Source organism: Tachysurus fulvidraco, chromosome 21 (genome assembly GCF_022655615.1).
Source record: "Tachysurus fulvidraco isolate hzauxx_2018 chromosome 21, HZAU_PFXX_2.0, whole genome shotgun sequence".
Taxonomy (NCBI): domain Eukaryota; kingdom Metazoa; phylum Chordata; class Actinopteri; order Siluriformes; family Bagridae; genus Tachysurus; species Tachysurus fulvidraco.
The window spans coordinates 21724079-21740001 of NC_062538.1; the positions used below are offsets into that span (position 1 = coordinate 21724079).

General features: G+C 41.4%; 1 protein-coding gene across 2 annotated transcripts in view; it reads right to left on the reverse strand.

Moving 5' to 3' along the window:
• Nucleotides 1-431: 431 nt before the first annotated feature.
• Nucleotides 432-15923, reverse strand: part of LOC113654172 (potassium/sodium hyperpolarization-activated cyclic nucleotide-gated channel 1) — a 108144-nt gene continuing 92652 nt past the window's right edge. Inside the window, exons 8-10 of one of the 2 annotated variants that reach the window (XM_027164262.2) lie at nucleotides 13991-14044; nucleotides 11979-12042; nucleotides 4090-4419 (exon numbers count right to left, since the gene is read on the reverse strand). In XM_027164262.2, the coding sequence (XP_027020063.1) occupies nucleotides 4233-4419; nucleotides 11979-12042; nucleotides 13991-14044 (305 nt within the window). In that variant the 3' untranslated portion in view covers nucleotides 4090-4232. Of the gene's footprint in view, nucleotides 4420-11978; nucleotides 12043-13990; nucleotides 14045-15923 lie in introns of both variants that reach the window. The other variant, XM_027164182.2, reaches the window with a different exon arrangement.

Genomic DNA, 15923 nt, shown 5'->3' on the forward strand with positions numbered 1-15923 from the left:
TGTCCTAAAAATATTGGGTAATAATGTTCATTTTTATTTTAGCAATGTGAATGTTTATCCTTCTGGTTCATGAACAGAACATAAGGGTGAGAAATCTACCTGAGATTCAATCCTCAAGGAGTCACACACACACACACGCACACACACACACACACACACACACACACACACACACACATGCACACACACGCACACACACACGAACGAGAAACCTTAATGCAACACACTTTAGCTTTAGTTCGCTTATGAGATATTTGTGAATGGAGACAAATATTTTTTCTCACTTTTGCTACCATTTACAGACAGACTGTGAGACAGAAAACAAATCCTTAATCAGTAACAACAATGAAAGAGCCGAGTGCAGTGCGAATCAGATTCATTCTGACATTTCATTCTGCGCATCACTGATGCAGCTCAGATGGATTTATTTGCTCATATACTCTCTCTCTCTCTCTCTCTCTCTCTCTCTCTCTCTCTCTAAAGGAGTCGTGCAATGAGCGTGCAAAGACCACAGTTTGGTTAGCGGCGCTCGTTATGAAGTGTTCAGAGCTGAATAATTGCCCGATCCTAAGCCCCAGCTATGTGTTGTTCCTGTTGCTGCACACTTTGAACCTCAAGACATTAATAAATCGGTTAAAACCCAAAGACGAGATGTTTAAAAAGGGCAAAAAACAGAGATTCTTAGTTTAGACTATTAGTTACTTTGTTTAATAAAATTAGTGCATAGCTAATTTGTGAAAACGATTAAGAACAAAACAAAACGCCTGCCACGTTCTCGTAAACGAAGGCTACGTTAACGGTGCTAAAACAACATAAATACTAATGCCGTCTTTTAGTCTACTACAATTCCATTCCATTCATCTTCTACCGCTTATCCGAACTTCTCGGGTCACGGGGAGCCTGTGCCTATCTCAGGCATCATCGGGCATCGAGGCAGGATACACCCTGGACTGAGTGCCAACCCATCACAGGGCACACACACACACTCATTCACTCACACACTCACACACTACGGACAATTTCCCAGAGATGCCAATCAACCTACCATGCATGTCTTTGGACCGGGGGAGGAAACCGGAGTACCCGGAGGAAACCCCCGAGGCACAGGGAGAACATGCAAACTCCACACACACAAGGCGGAGGCGGGAATCGAACCCCCGACCCTGGAGGTGTGAGGCGAACGTGCTAACCGCTAAGCCACCGTGCCCCCCCCCACTGGTGTCTTTTGGTCTACTACAATTCTAGATAATGTAATCAAATTAAATCGTTCTTTATGGTTTTATCGTATTAAACCGTTTATTACCGCTATAATGACGGATGATAATCGACACCAGGAACTGACGTGCTTTAACGGCGTTCCACAACGTTATGTACGTGTAACTATAAACGGATAAAAGTATGACGTGTTGTTGTAAATAAAAACATCGTTGCCAGGGAAACGGCGTCAGCGTGGTAACAGCATTAAGACAGGGCTCGGGATCGGTCAGTAATTTTCCGTAAAAGACGATTCGCTCCCGAAGACAAAAAACACGACAAGTGAATGCATAGCGATATACAGAGTAACAGAGCGGATCGCTCGAGCGTAATACTGACGTGGACAAAACCAAAAATAGCCGGTGGAAGTCAGTGCAGTGTTCAGCTTACAGTTACGATAAGCTTCTTATCGCTCGTGTATATCGACGTTCTATAAATACGGGGCCCGTTTAGTAACGTCGTCCTGAAATAAGTGTGCTTTTAGACTACAAAAATCTTTTTGTCCCATCATTGATCTCTCCTGGCTGCTGCTGATCTCCAGTCTGTAAAGATCCCTGCAAGCGATCACGCTGACTATTACAGCGATCCTGAAATCACGCCATGGTTTGCATTAAGGTTCGTGTGTCTCTAATAATGATAATGATAATGCTTGATTGGTGTGACTTTTGTACATATGCATATGTATATATATGTATATGTTTTTATATATATATATATCGTGGCTGTCGGGCGAATCCTCGTATCTCCAAAACCGTTATTTTTCAGGAAATCAGAAAAACGCCATATCATATCTGCGATGCACATGGTTTAGTCCGCGTCGCGGTGGATCGTCTTGCGCTAAATTCCTGTCCTCAGACGAGCACCAGAACTAGCGGGGGTCGAGATTTTCATTTCTTTGAGCCTAGTGTTTTGAAGACGTTTACCTCAGAAGACGTGTCGATTCGCCGCGACTCTTAATCTTGAGGAGAAACATGCCGCGAAGCTCTCCCGCGGACTGAAGAAGAGGCGGACGGTACAGTCGAAGTGTCTGACGGAGTTAAGAGATTTGCGCTCAAGCTATTTTCAAGACTTTAGCTCGGTTAATATCTTGTAAAAATAACAGACCCACGTGGGGACGGACCGATAGCATCGATATGTGAAAATACGATATGAAATCGACAAAATTCGGACATACCGTACGAGGTTTCCGCCCGACAGCGACATATATCTATAGAGAGAGATTTCTATTTATATTGATGTGTGTGATATCCAGGCTTCAGACTGGTAAGACATTGCCATGTTCGAGAATGCACCACACGTTATTCTGCGAGGACTAACTCTACAAAACTATTTACAACACACATATAGTTTTGTCTTTATATCACAGTCTATTGCATAATGGTGATAATCTTTAGTTTATAAATATTATAAATGTACACACGTCGTCGTGTCCGTCTCCGAAACCGGGGGTAGAAAAGAATCCACCTGCAGCCCTGCTTCCTCTTTACAAAATAATAAACAGGTGAAAAGAATAAAATCAAGCAAAGGAAGAAAAAAAATCGGCAACTTCGATTTCCTTCGATCCCGTAACACTGCCGCGGTCTCAACACTACACCTCAGTTACCGGACCGTCGTATTTCAGGGGAGGAACTCGGAGCTGCTTTTACTTTTACTCTCTCTTTCCTCCTCGTAATCTCCGTCCTCTTCGTTATATATCCGTACCGATGAACGTGTGCTGCCTTTTTTTTTGTCGTTTTTCTCGAGCGCCAGTATCGGTTATGCGTGTAGGTTTTCCACAGTGATGCCAAAAAAGCTGCTGATCGCTGGACTTGTATTTGAACATCGTCTCAATAATAAAAAAAAAGATTTAAAAGAAAAACTTGTCAGCCGTCACGTTTCGTTCGTGTTACAAAAAAAAACAAACCCAAACAAACAAGAAAAGAGAACAAAAAGAGAACAAACAGCTCAGAATCCCCAACATGTCCATCATATATACATATCAGAAAGGAAGACTTGCATTTATACTAGTGTTTTCCCGCCTGTTTTCGTATAGGCAGTGCCAAATATTCTAGATTTACACGTATATATTTGTATAATATACATTCTTACGTTGAAGGGTAAAGGTTTCTAAAATAGAATATAATACAAGGGTAAGTCTGTACAGGAGATCTATGAGGTTGGTTGGAGGAAGAAACAAAAATACTCGTCTCTTTTTTTCTCCATAAAAATGAAGCAAAATCATTATTTTAAAAAAATCGATCAATAAATAAGTGAAGAAGAAGAACGAAAAGAAAAATCATAAATTCGACGCAAACCGCAACTTGTCTTGTTCAGTCTCGGTGCCGCTGTTTAAGATGGCCGACTCTCTCCTGGATCCCATGGGATCTCTGTGCTGGACCGTAGAGGGCGCCGCTCGCACCGGTGGAAGCGCACCTGATGACATTTGTCGGAAAAGCGCCACCCTCGGAGGGACGGTGGCACGAATGGCGCCCTGCTGTGAGGCAGAGCCGGGGGCTTGTGGGGATGGGCTCACCGCAGGCTGGATAGATGCCAAGGATTCTCCGGACGATTGATGTTGCCTAATGGCTAGTGAGGTTTCGTGAGGCAGCGAGGGCTGAGACGCCGAAAGATGGCGCACGTCCCTGCTAAGACTGCTATGAACCTCGTTTCTTTGCGGGGACGACTGCTGCTGCTGTTGCTGCATCGTTACGGCCGACAGCTGGGGCACGAGAGACAGCTGCGAAGCCGTGGGCGATCCGTACTGGAAGGTTCGGCCTGCCGTGAACGAGCAGGGAGACATGACACCTCCGGGCGTCGGCTGCTGCTGTAGGGGCGTGGCCGGGTTGCCTGGCGACGAGAAGGCCACGCTCCCGGCTAGACGAGCTGCGGGGATGATGGATGCCGAGGTGCTGTAGGTCATGGGAGCCATAGGGGTCATGGGTGAGGATTGCGCTTGCTGCTGGAACTGGCTGTTTGCAAAAGGAGGCTGAGCTGGCGAGTTAATGATGGAGTTTCCGGACATGGGCGTCGAATTCGCCCCTGTGACCGACTGCTTCCTCTCCACCATCATCACCATCTCCCGGTCCTGTCGGATAATCTGCTTCAGAAGCTCGTTCTCCTGCGTGTTGAACACGCCGGCATTCAGGTCCTTCTGGAACTTCTGAAGTAGCAGGGAATTCTTCTTCCCTAGAAAGAACAACATGTTAGCTAGCTACAAAGAACACCATGCAGCATATGATGTAGTACAGCATATGAAATGGAAAACAGTGGAGATGTAATGGAGACACGGGGCCAACAAAGGGACGACCGATAACTAGCAAAAAAACGAAACGCTAAGAAAATTCGATGTACCTAAAATCTTCTGGCGTGACTAACTGAACCCTGTGTTCTTATATGTTCTCGAGATCACATGCACAACACACACCTTAGCACTGACTTATCCATGAGAAGGCATGATGCAATGGGAAAATGTTGATGCTGGTGACTTCCTTACTTAATTAACCCACTCGATTGGCTTTATTTCAATCGACGAATGAATGACTCTGGCATCAAACCTCTGGTGTATTGGCTGAACTGTCCATACAGATCCATGAGTGGCCATTAAGCCCGAGCTCATTTGAAGTCCGTGACATGCAGCCGTTAACCGAATATTAGATTTCGACTGCGATGAAGACAAACAGCGCACGAGACGTTTCGGTCAGGCGTTTACTATATGTACGTCCTCCGATACCCCGACAACATGGCAGGATGTTGAACGTCTCCCGTAATCACAGAAACGACTTATACTGTACGCATAACTCGACCGAGTAAAGATAATCCCAGACCGTGTCAGAAGTGGAATTACATTTAAACACTCTCAAGACCCAGAACCTTCTTCAGCGGGAGGGACTGTCAGAAACAAGGCACTCGGGAAATCAATTCTGGTGACGAGCATCGATCAGACACCGCTCACGAGGAGGTGTAGAGAACACGATCGGTTATGAAGGGTTATTTGACACGCAGTGTGTCACAGTGGATGATTTGAGGTTGATGGTGTGGGGATTCGATTATTATTATAACACATAACTATTGTAGCGCTCTCTTTGTCTTACAGATATATTTCTCTTTAAAAGCTCCAATAACTCACTAATCTTCTCCCCAGGTATAAACATGTCCATTTCCCACCCACTTTCTGTGACATAAGAGCAGGATGGAGGCTCAGACATCTTTCCAAAATTCTTCTCAGACAAAGATGGCAACTACCCTACAGTATTCTTTCTCATACAGAAATCAGGAACGATTACACATGAGCGTCGGTCTGATTGACAGTATGATGGCACGTCCCGGCGAGACAACAGGGACAGGTATGCGAGCTTGGACACTTGGTTGACATAGTAGTAGTAGTCAACAAGGAAATATCCAGATCTTTTCACTCGGATGAGTATTTGGTCAGCACACACATGAAGCACAAACATTCCTTCATCCACATACAGATCAGGCTGGTCAACTCTGGCTTTGCTTTTACCCCTGGCCACAATAGACTGTGATACTAACCAGGTCTTATCCCAGGACTCTTATGGGCTTTTTACACCTGGTCACTTCCTGCGTTTTCTGTGATCCGATAGCTATCCGATGGTAAAAAGACCAGGTCTAAATGCCCTCCGAAACGTTTTTGAGACGGATATAAATCCACTTCGGGAGGTGGTCTGGGACGCGTTTCAGATGAAACTGGACATGTGTAAACGAACGTGGTTGTTCAAGCTACTCCCAAACGGAAGTACGTCACTCGCAGGTGACTCGCGAGTCGTGCATCGCGCCAGAAACAAATAACACGGACGACACGCGGGCGCTTATTGCGCTTTGGAGCGATGAAAGCGTCCAACAAAAGTTTTGTAAAACAAATAGAAAGAAAAGTATATTTAAGTATCTACACCGAAGCATGTTCCATTTCAATTACCCCGAAATGAGGTAAAATATATTAGCGTTTTGGGGCGGGAGTAGAAAGATCGGATCGATATCCGATACGCCGAGACGTGTTTATGTGGCCTGATGTAAATGGAACCTCTTTTCTATCGTAGTAATATAACACCTCTTTTCTATCGTAGTAATGTAGAGAGGCAGCTACAACCGCGTTTTGTGTAGTAACAGCGTTTAGCTCAGGAGTTATTGACTCGGGAAACTCCGACCTGTGGACATGCAAACTGAACACTCTCTCCTCCCGTATAGACAAGCCCCGCCCCTTTCTGCTCATTGGCTACACGTTTGTTTTGATTTTTGTTTTGTTTGGTGGCCCGACGCAGTTTTCAGAAGCATTTCTCAAATATCACAGACCCCACCTTTAAGGTTTTAAATCAAATCCCTGGGGCATTGGATCAGATTTAGATACACTCTAGTTTTTTGGAACACCACCGATTATTGTGTCATAATAAAGTGTGAACTGTTAGCTGTACCCTAGTGAATCTGAGTGTTTTCTGGCCTTGAGGAACCAGCTTTTATGTAAGACTGAAAGCAGTAACAGTGACTCTGATTTATTTCTTTAGATTTGACCTTTTTCGGTTTGCTGAGCGTCATTCAGCCGAGCAGAACTCTTTAATCAGTAGAACTGAGGGCGTAAAAGCTGTTAACAATCAATCTCTCGGCTACGGCCTTGAACGTGGAGGTGGCGTCCTTTCTCTCGGCGCTCACCGTTCAGTCGTTCATTGTCTGCCTGCAGGAATCTTCTAATACGTCTCTCCTCTTCACCGTTACTGTAAAAATATCTGCAGCTAGAGCTGATCTTCCTTATGGACATTCAGACCTGATCGTGCAATTCTCTACAGCAGCAGATTAAACATGGCTTTGTGATAAATTACACTGTGGGTTGGGATTCTTTCATGAGAGTTACAAAATCAACACTTGTACTCTGGTGCAATCACGCCTGGGTTAATCTGGGTCCAGAAAGCTGGGCCGCACAGGCGGAGACATTGAAAAATATCCTGTGCGAGGGCTAATGCCTCGGCTGGGGAGCGGAAACTGGGAATGAGATCGGAAAATGAACTTTCTGAGTTTCTGCGTGTTACTAGTGCTGTGTAATCAGACTTTACAGATCAGAGATCAGACTTCAGGGCACGGTGGCTTAGTGGTTAGCACGTTCGCCTCACACCTCCAGGGTCGGGGGTTCGATTCCCGCCTCCGCCTTGTGTGTGTGTGGAGTTTGCATGTTCTCCTCGTGCATCGGGGGTTTCCTCCGGGTACTCCGGTTTCCTCCCCCGGTCCAAAGACATGCATGGTAGGTTGATTGGCATCTCTGGAAAATTGTCCGTAGTGTGTGAGTGTGTGTGTGAATGAGAGTGTGTGTGTGCCCTGTGATGGGTTGGCACTCCGTCCAGGGTGTATCCTGCCTCGATGCCCGATGACCCCTGAGATAGGCACAGGCTCCCCGTGACCCGAGGTAGTTCGGATAAACGGTAGAAGATAAACGAATGAACGAATCTGCTGTATTTCGTGCGATCGGATACGAATGAGATTAGTGATCATCACGTCTCTGTTCCTTTACATTTTGTGTCTCTGTTTCTTCCTTATTACTTTATATTACCCTGCTGTTGTCACACAGGAGCCGTCTGAACGCAAGACACGAGTCCTGGTAGGGCTTTTCTGCTTGGTCAATTAAGAAATATCTCAATAAACAAAGCAAAGTGTTTATTAGCGCAGAAGCTGATGGTTAATAAGGTGCTACTGTCTGTTCTGTACTATGTTCTCATGTCTTATTGCATTTTCCACTATATATATATATATATATCTATATCACTAGACCACAGTGAAGCAGTTATCTGGTATCTCTGGGGTTATTTATTAAGATATATTCGGATAAACAGATGAAAACGTGTCAATAAGAGGAGAAGAGAGACGTATTTGCAGAGGGTTCTGACAGGAACATTTATCCGGTGTGACAGGAATTAACACGAGCCGGTTCTCAAGGATGATGGGGCATCCCCGGGGACACTGGGGCAGGTTTAGAAAGCGAGACATGTCCTTGCATATCCAAACACATACAGTGTCAGCGTTGGTTCTTCATATTTGCCATCACGGCAGGACAAACACGAGTGGCTGAACATTGTTAGGTGGAGATCTGGGCTGATATTTGCTTTCGAGAGGTTAAGACCGCCAATTATTTATTTATTTATTTATTTATTTATTTATATATTTATTTATTGTAAATGGGCAATAAGCATGATGTGTACACGCCTATTTAACGTGAGTGTTACAAGGCTGTATTTCCTGTTGCACGAGAAAGCTCCAGGGCTGCAGGTGGCGCTGTAAAGTTTTATAACAAGATATTTAATATAAGATATATTTAAGATATTCGCAATGTAACTATTCACAATCTAAATCGAACGCGTTTGGTTTATTTAGAAATTGAGTCGACTCAGAATCGACTCCGAGAATCAGAATCGACTCCGGAAAGCAGGAATCGATTCAAACGATGCGAGCCGCTAAACCGAGCCAAAGGACACAGCCGTAGCACCGAAAACATGCAACGTGTTCTGAAGATCTGGACCGGAAAAAAAGAAATAAATGCATTTGATGCAATTTATAAAATTACAGAATGAGTCGTATGATTATATTTAGTGCCGACTCTCTGATGGGGGATTTTTGAAAATTCGATGCGTTTGTTTGCCATCATATTTGTAGACAAAGTGTTGCTGTGTGAAACAGTGTGTCAGTAATAACGATGGTCTGTTTGGTCACGATCTTCATGGTTCGTTTCATTCTACTCCAAATCTTCCACGATACAGAACGAACCAGAACAATGGACAGAAAATCACAGAACATTTGGAATCTACAGTAGCTACAGCTGAAATTCTCTGATCTACACAGCACGCCTTCAAGAAAAGAAGAAAGAAAAAAAAATAAAGCTCACTAAAGACTACTGCGAAGAGAAAATCCAGACTTACATGATGGAGGAAAATACTTTTGAAGGAAACGTGAACTCTGTGGATGAGGAGTTAAACAGAAACATGTTACTGATGCGGAACGTGAGCGGAAGAGTAACGTGGGTCACACACAGCCTCTGATTTCCTGAAGAACGAGGCATTTTTTCCGCTTTGGTGTCCGCTGACACGTTCGATTACTGCAGCGGGAAGAATTCTGTAGCTGCGGGAGAACGCTCTGGGTTTTCATGGATTACAGACAGCAAACACTGACTAGAAACATGAGTTCTGCTTTGTGTGTGTGTGTGTGTGTGTGTGTGTGTGTGTGTGTGTCTTTCGAATCTTTTTGAGTTCTGACTCAGGGTTAGCTAGCGTTTACTTTTACACGTCCAAACAGACCGATACCGAGAGACGGCGCTAAACCTAGCGCTACGACGCTAACGGACGGATGATGCTAAACGACGGTGATCTGTAGACGTTCACGATAAACGATGGCAAGCAGAAGCAAAGCAAGACCGCAAGCTGCGCTGTGGGACAGTATCAAGAGGAGGAACTACATCAAGAGGAGGAACTACATCAAGAGGAGGAACTACATCAAGAGGAGGAAGATCTTATACGAATCCGAGACGTGACTTTGGTCTCACTGCAGAAAACTTCACCGTGAATCACGACACGCTTTAGTTGTTCTTTAGTCGTTATTATGGAAATGATAAGAAATTAACATGAGGGTTTGTTCTTGAAAAATGACAGAGAGGAAAAAACACACTCCTGATGAGTCCTGACTCGTGTCGTACTGCGTACGGGGAAAATCGTTCGACATTACCAGTGTTTCCATTAGGAAGGGATCTTTGTAGAACCTTTTAAAGAAATAAAAGTCGTGAATTTGTTAATTACTCCCAGCCGTGCTACTCGACTCCACAGTCCGATGGTCTGCTTGTCGTTTTCTCTCTGTTTCTCTCTCACGGCTCGTTGGCGATGATTAGTTCCATGCATCTAGCTCTCGCTCGTTCCCACGACCCACTCGCCGAGATTTTTGTCTGTCAGCTTTAAGTGAAACTTTCGGGGGCGTTTTACGGCATCGTATTAAAGCTCCGGCACTTAACCGGGTGCTTCTTCTCTACACCTCCGCCGACGATTAATAACAACAGTATTAATAGTAATAATAATAACAAGTCAATAATGCGTTACGAGTAAACGATCCCTGACTTTTGTGTTGTGATTCGTTTTTTTGTTTGTTTTTTTGTGTGTAAGATGTCGCATCAGGAAGCGATGATAAAACCATGATGAACAAGACGGAGCGCTGAGGATGAAGATGGAAATCATAGAGAAATAGCATCATGCTGACTATCGCTAACAGAAACGATTGCTTAACTAAAGCTCCGGTTATTTCAGAACGTTACATGAAGAACTGACTGGATTTCTGTACTGAGCTCTAGATAGACAGATCATTATATACAAGCTGTGTTTATACTGAAATAAGACAAGTCAAAAGAGACGTTTCTTCTGCTTTCTGAGGTAAAGATATAAAAAAAAAAAAATCAGGTCAAAGAGGTTGTTGATGATTTTTTCTGGCTTTTGGAAGTTCAACTTTTCTTCTCAGATTTTCTTCCTTTTCCTCCCGACACACGGATCTCAAGTGAAATCAAAAGTTTCTGATGTTTGGGTTCAAATTAATAAACAGCGAGCGCTCGGTTCGGTCCAATCGACGTTTAACGTGTTGAACCGATGTTTGTTAATTAAATGTAAATGAAATACATAAAAATCTCTAAAAGACTCCGAAGGCATTAAACGCAGCAGACGTACAAGTGAAAACGTCAGGCACGCGGAGGTAGACAAAAGTGTCGTAAACGGATTATATTATAAATGTTTGTTTAATAAAACAAACAAAAAAAATCCACCAGGCCATCCTTAAAAAAGGGGTCGGTAGGTAGGTAGGTCTATATATATATATATATTTTTTTTTTTCAAGTTTCAACGATGATGATTACGTAGGAATGACTTTAAACAGATTTGCATATCGTGACGTCACTGACTGGGTTTCAACCCGTGCTTTCAGGAGCATCATCGCAAACCTCATTTTGATGATAGGCACAGTTTCTCCAGAACTCCGTGCGGTGTCGTTGTTTTAATGAATTTCTTAGATGTATCATGGCGCCCACGAACATTTTGTTTACTGTAGCGTGATCTAATTTATTGCTTTTGTATTAGTTGTTTGAAGAGTAAAAAAAAAAAAAATGGCCGGCCGTAACGCAAATTTACAACCGGCGAGTCGGTCGGACTTAAAGCAAAAAAAAAAAAATACATAATTGAGTCGGTCCTAGATCGACAGGGTCGGTCGGGTTACGGCAAACAAGAATATTTTTAAGGACGGCGCGATCTGTCTGCATGGCTGAATCTATTCTGGAGGATTAAATCATGACAAAAAACTTCCTGTTTGTTGTCCGTGAATGATTTTTTTAACCGTCCTGTAAATGCTGAATATGACGGCAAAAAATAGTCCAACAAAAAAACAAACAAACAAAAGCTAAGTTAAGTTAAGGGGTTTTGTCTTGAACCGAACGAGCACGTGAGTCAGAAACAGAACTCTTTTGACTTGACTGCTGTTTAACTGGAGCTCTAAAAGTCCTAACATACTGTAAACCCTCATCATCTACTGTACTTCAGTGACATGAATGGACCCCAAACAGGAAAAGACCCCAACACACCGAGGTCTCGAGTGCGTGAGCGCCCGCCGTCCGGGCGTACCGTGTTTCCCATGATGCTTTAAGTTTGTGGAGGTTTTTATTTTTTTATTTATAATATTATTATTATTATTATTATTATTATTGAGATGTGGGATTGTATCAAGGAATTTACCTGCTGCCTAATCTTCGGCCAGGACACTCTTGAAAACGAGATGAGCTCATCTCAAGAGGAACTCCTGGTTGAATAATTTTTAGATAGAAATACATACATTGTGATCAGTCGTGAAATCATCATTCTGCTCAATGCATGGTCAACTTACGGCTTTTAGCAAATATCACTTTTCTCTTGCGTTGGATGGAACAAGCATTCGCAGTCCAAAAAGAAATAAATCGAATCAAATCAAATCAATCAATCAATAAAAAAAGAGAACGGAAAGAAATGACAGCACAACGAGCACAGATCATGACCCGGTCTGCAGTTTTATTTCTCCTTCGTATGAGACAAGACCCCGTGTTTTTTGGGGTTAGACTCGTCCGAATCGAATCAGAGCAGGATGTAATTAAAGCATCGTGGTTGTGCTTGTGCTTGTTTTGGTGGAAATCGCCGTATTTCCACACGATGCAGGAATTAAATCAGGAAATCCATCAGCAACGTGACACGTGAAGAGATTGAACCGGCCTGATCACGTCGGTGCTTATCTGCTATTGATTGCTTTTGACTCAGACATCACGATGATGCAAAAGCAAGCCGGTATGAACATGCCTGAGACTCCAAACATCCAGAAAAACAAACACAACAACAGAAAAACCACCAACACAAGCAGTAATGTGCCGTGCCTTGGGAAAGATTCCATTAAAATCACCTTCAGAAAAAAAAAAACACAAATAATATGTTGCTTAAACTTAAACAGTTGCGTAAACTCGAGCGGCCGTATTCAGAGTTGAGTTCGGGAGCTGTTCGTTAATCCACAAAACAAATCGGATGGATAAAGTCAGAGGTCGTCTGACGAAGATTTCACACACGTGACTATTTATTTCGACTGGAAGTCGCGTAACTGTCGGTGTCGGAAAAAATAAATCAATCATCTGTGCTGGATCAAGTGCTATGTTAGAAACTTCACAGTGGTGAGTGAGGAAGACACCAGATGCTGCAGTGCTACATTCATTATTATTATTATTATTATTATTATTATTATTATTATTATTATTATTATTATTATTGTTATTTACATTACTATTATTAGTATTCTTTATTATTATTATTATTATTATTATTATTATTATTATTTATAGTACTATTATTATTATTATTCTTATTTATATTATTATTATTATTATTATTATTATTATTATTATTATTATTATAATTATTATTATTATTATTATTTATAGTATTATTATTATCATTATTTATAGTATTATTATTATTATTTATAGTACTATTATTATTATTATTATTATAATAATTATTATTATTATTTATAGTATTATTATTATCATTATTTATAGTATTATTATTATTATTTATAGTATTATTATTATTATTATTAATATTATTATCATTATTATTATTTCACTGTGTCTTGCTTTTATCTTCATGTTAAATTTTAATACAGCTGACAGCAGAAAAAAAATTAATCTATACTGTTACTCGGTCCTCATTTTCTATGCCAGTTTTTTTCCCCCACCTGTGTTTAAAGCGTACTTTTATACAATGTTGAGGAAAATAAACCCTCAGAGGTGTGAAATCCACACAGCAAACGTTAATTCCACGCCCCGTCGGAAATCTCGGAATTCCTAGACGAGAGGGAACGGGACACGATGTCGTAATTTCATGTCGTAATTCTGCGTGCTGATTTTCCAAGATGTGGGCGAGTCAATAATTTAAAGTCAGGATGGACTCGGATATCTGTCTTTATTTTCTCCATCACTGACCATCCAAAAAAAAACCCGAGAAGCTTCCTCGGCTTTGTCTCCGAACCCCCTCCCCTTCCCATCCCTCCCTAAACCCCGCCTCTGAACTTCCTGGGACGGCTCGAAGGTTATGTTCTGACTCTGAATACGGCCCATGGAGGTGTTTCTGCAGGCATTGGTGTCATTCTAAGGTACAGAGTATGACAGCCGCATGCTGTGTTAGTAAGAAATTCACATTCTTCTCATATGCTTAGAGGAAAAACGGTATACTTCGGGTTGCCTGGTCACAGTGAACCTGCTGATCATCATAATTTGTCTTAGCTGCTGCAAAAGTAAGAAGTAATTTGTAATTATTACATGCAGCATGCAGTCGGTCAACATCTGAGGAAACTTCACTAGAATATGACTCATAAATACAGATAAATAAATATCAAATCTGACCTCGGACCTTTTTAGATCTTACACTCATTGCTACTGGAAGGTTTAAGTGGAATATGGTGAGAATTTATCACATTTTCTGGACCATAATTTTGTCACTTTGTTGTTAATGTAACGGTGATTTATTCCTGATCATCTGTGTTGTCGATGACAAACGTTCTGCTCCGCGAGTCAAAGACCTTCCCTTCCGCTTTAATCGCTAAACGCTAACGCAAATCATGCTAACACGTTTCATTTCAGACTGAACGATTGTCCAGAAAATATGATGAACTAACGATAAAAAACTAATAGCGCCTTGCGAGTTAAAGTTGCTAAGTTAAAAGGTCAAAAAGTTTTTAACAATTTTTTAACTATTTAAATTTAAATCCGTTATCCGGATGGGGAACAAGAAGCCGGAGTCTCTTTAAAGTTCACGCGATGACTAAAATAAAATGAAATGAAATGAAATGTAAAATGAAATCACTTTTAAAAATGTAAAGATTTCTGTTACAAATCGATCTGAAATGACTTTAAGTGCTGTTGTTTTTTTTTTTTGGATCGTTTTCATGTCGAACCGTAACGTGACGAAACATCGCTACAAACTGAGCTGAAATTCATTTTAACAACAAGAAAAAAAGTAAAAAAACAAACAAACAAACAAAAAAAAAAACGCTAACCCCAATATTTACTTCTAAATCCAAGCAGCTACTGTTGCATCATTTGGTCATTTGTTATGAAAATCCATGCAAAATTATAATTTTTTATAATAAAGTTTAAAAAAAAATGAGACAAAAACAAATGAAAATGAAAAATTATTTGGCGATAAAATCGATCTGAAGGAAACTTTTAGTATGAAAATCGTTTAATGAAAGTTAATCACAATAAATTTCTGTTTAATTCTCTTCTGTGTTTCACGTTCGTTTGTTTAAAGGCAAAATGCGGAAAAATGTCTGACTTTTAAAACGACCTTTTATAAAAACAATTTTTAAAAAAAATATAAATAACTTCTTTATAATTCTTGAACTAAATTTATAGGCATAAAAATGTGATTTATGACGAATCCGAATAAAAGCGAGTCTGTTTAAAAATGAAGGAATGAATGAAAAACAGCACAATTTTACTAACGCATAAATAAAATGATGGAAAAAAAAAATTTTCCGATTGATCACGAGCACGAAATTCCAATCTGAAATGAACGTGTGAATGAAATTTGGATTGAACCGAATCCATCTGAAGTTTTGATTATTTCGCTATTTTCCAGACTATAAACGTGATTCTGTTGAACTTTAGTTGATGTTAAATCTCCAGAATTGTTGCTGATATAAAAAGATCTTTCTGGATTATTGTCTGGAAAATACGGAAACGTCTGAACTTCTGACTTCGGGACTGAAGATGTTTAGGATCTTTAAGAAGCTTTCGCTGTTTATTGTCTTTAATTAAACTCCCTGACACCAGAGAACGCTGGAGGTAGATGTTAAGTGTATGCTGTGGTTGGAGTGTGAGATTTTAGGGTAGTGCTCATTCACACACACACACACACACACACACACACACACACACACACACACACACACACACACACACACATTATTATTATTTTAATGGTATCCTGTCGAAGTTTGTGTAATCTATCAGCGCCACAGGTAAGAGGAGACAGAAAGGATGACATTCAGGAGAACAGAAAGGGGGACAGAGAGGAGGACAGAGAGGAGGACAGACAGGAGGACAGAGAGGAGGATAGACAGGAGGACAGAGAGGAGGATAGACAGGAGGACAGAGAGTAGGA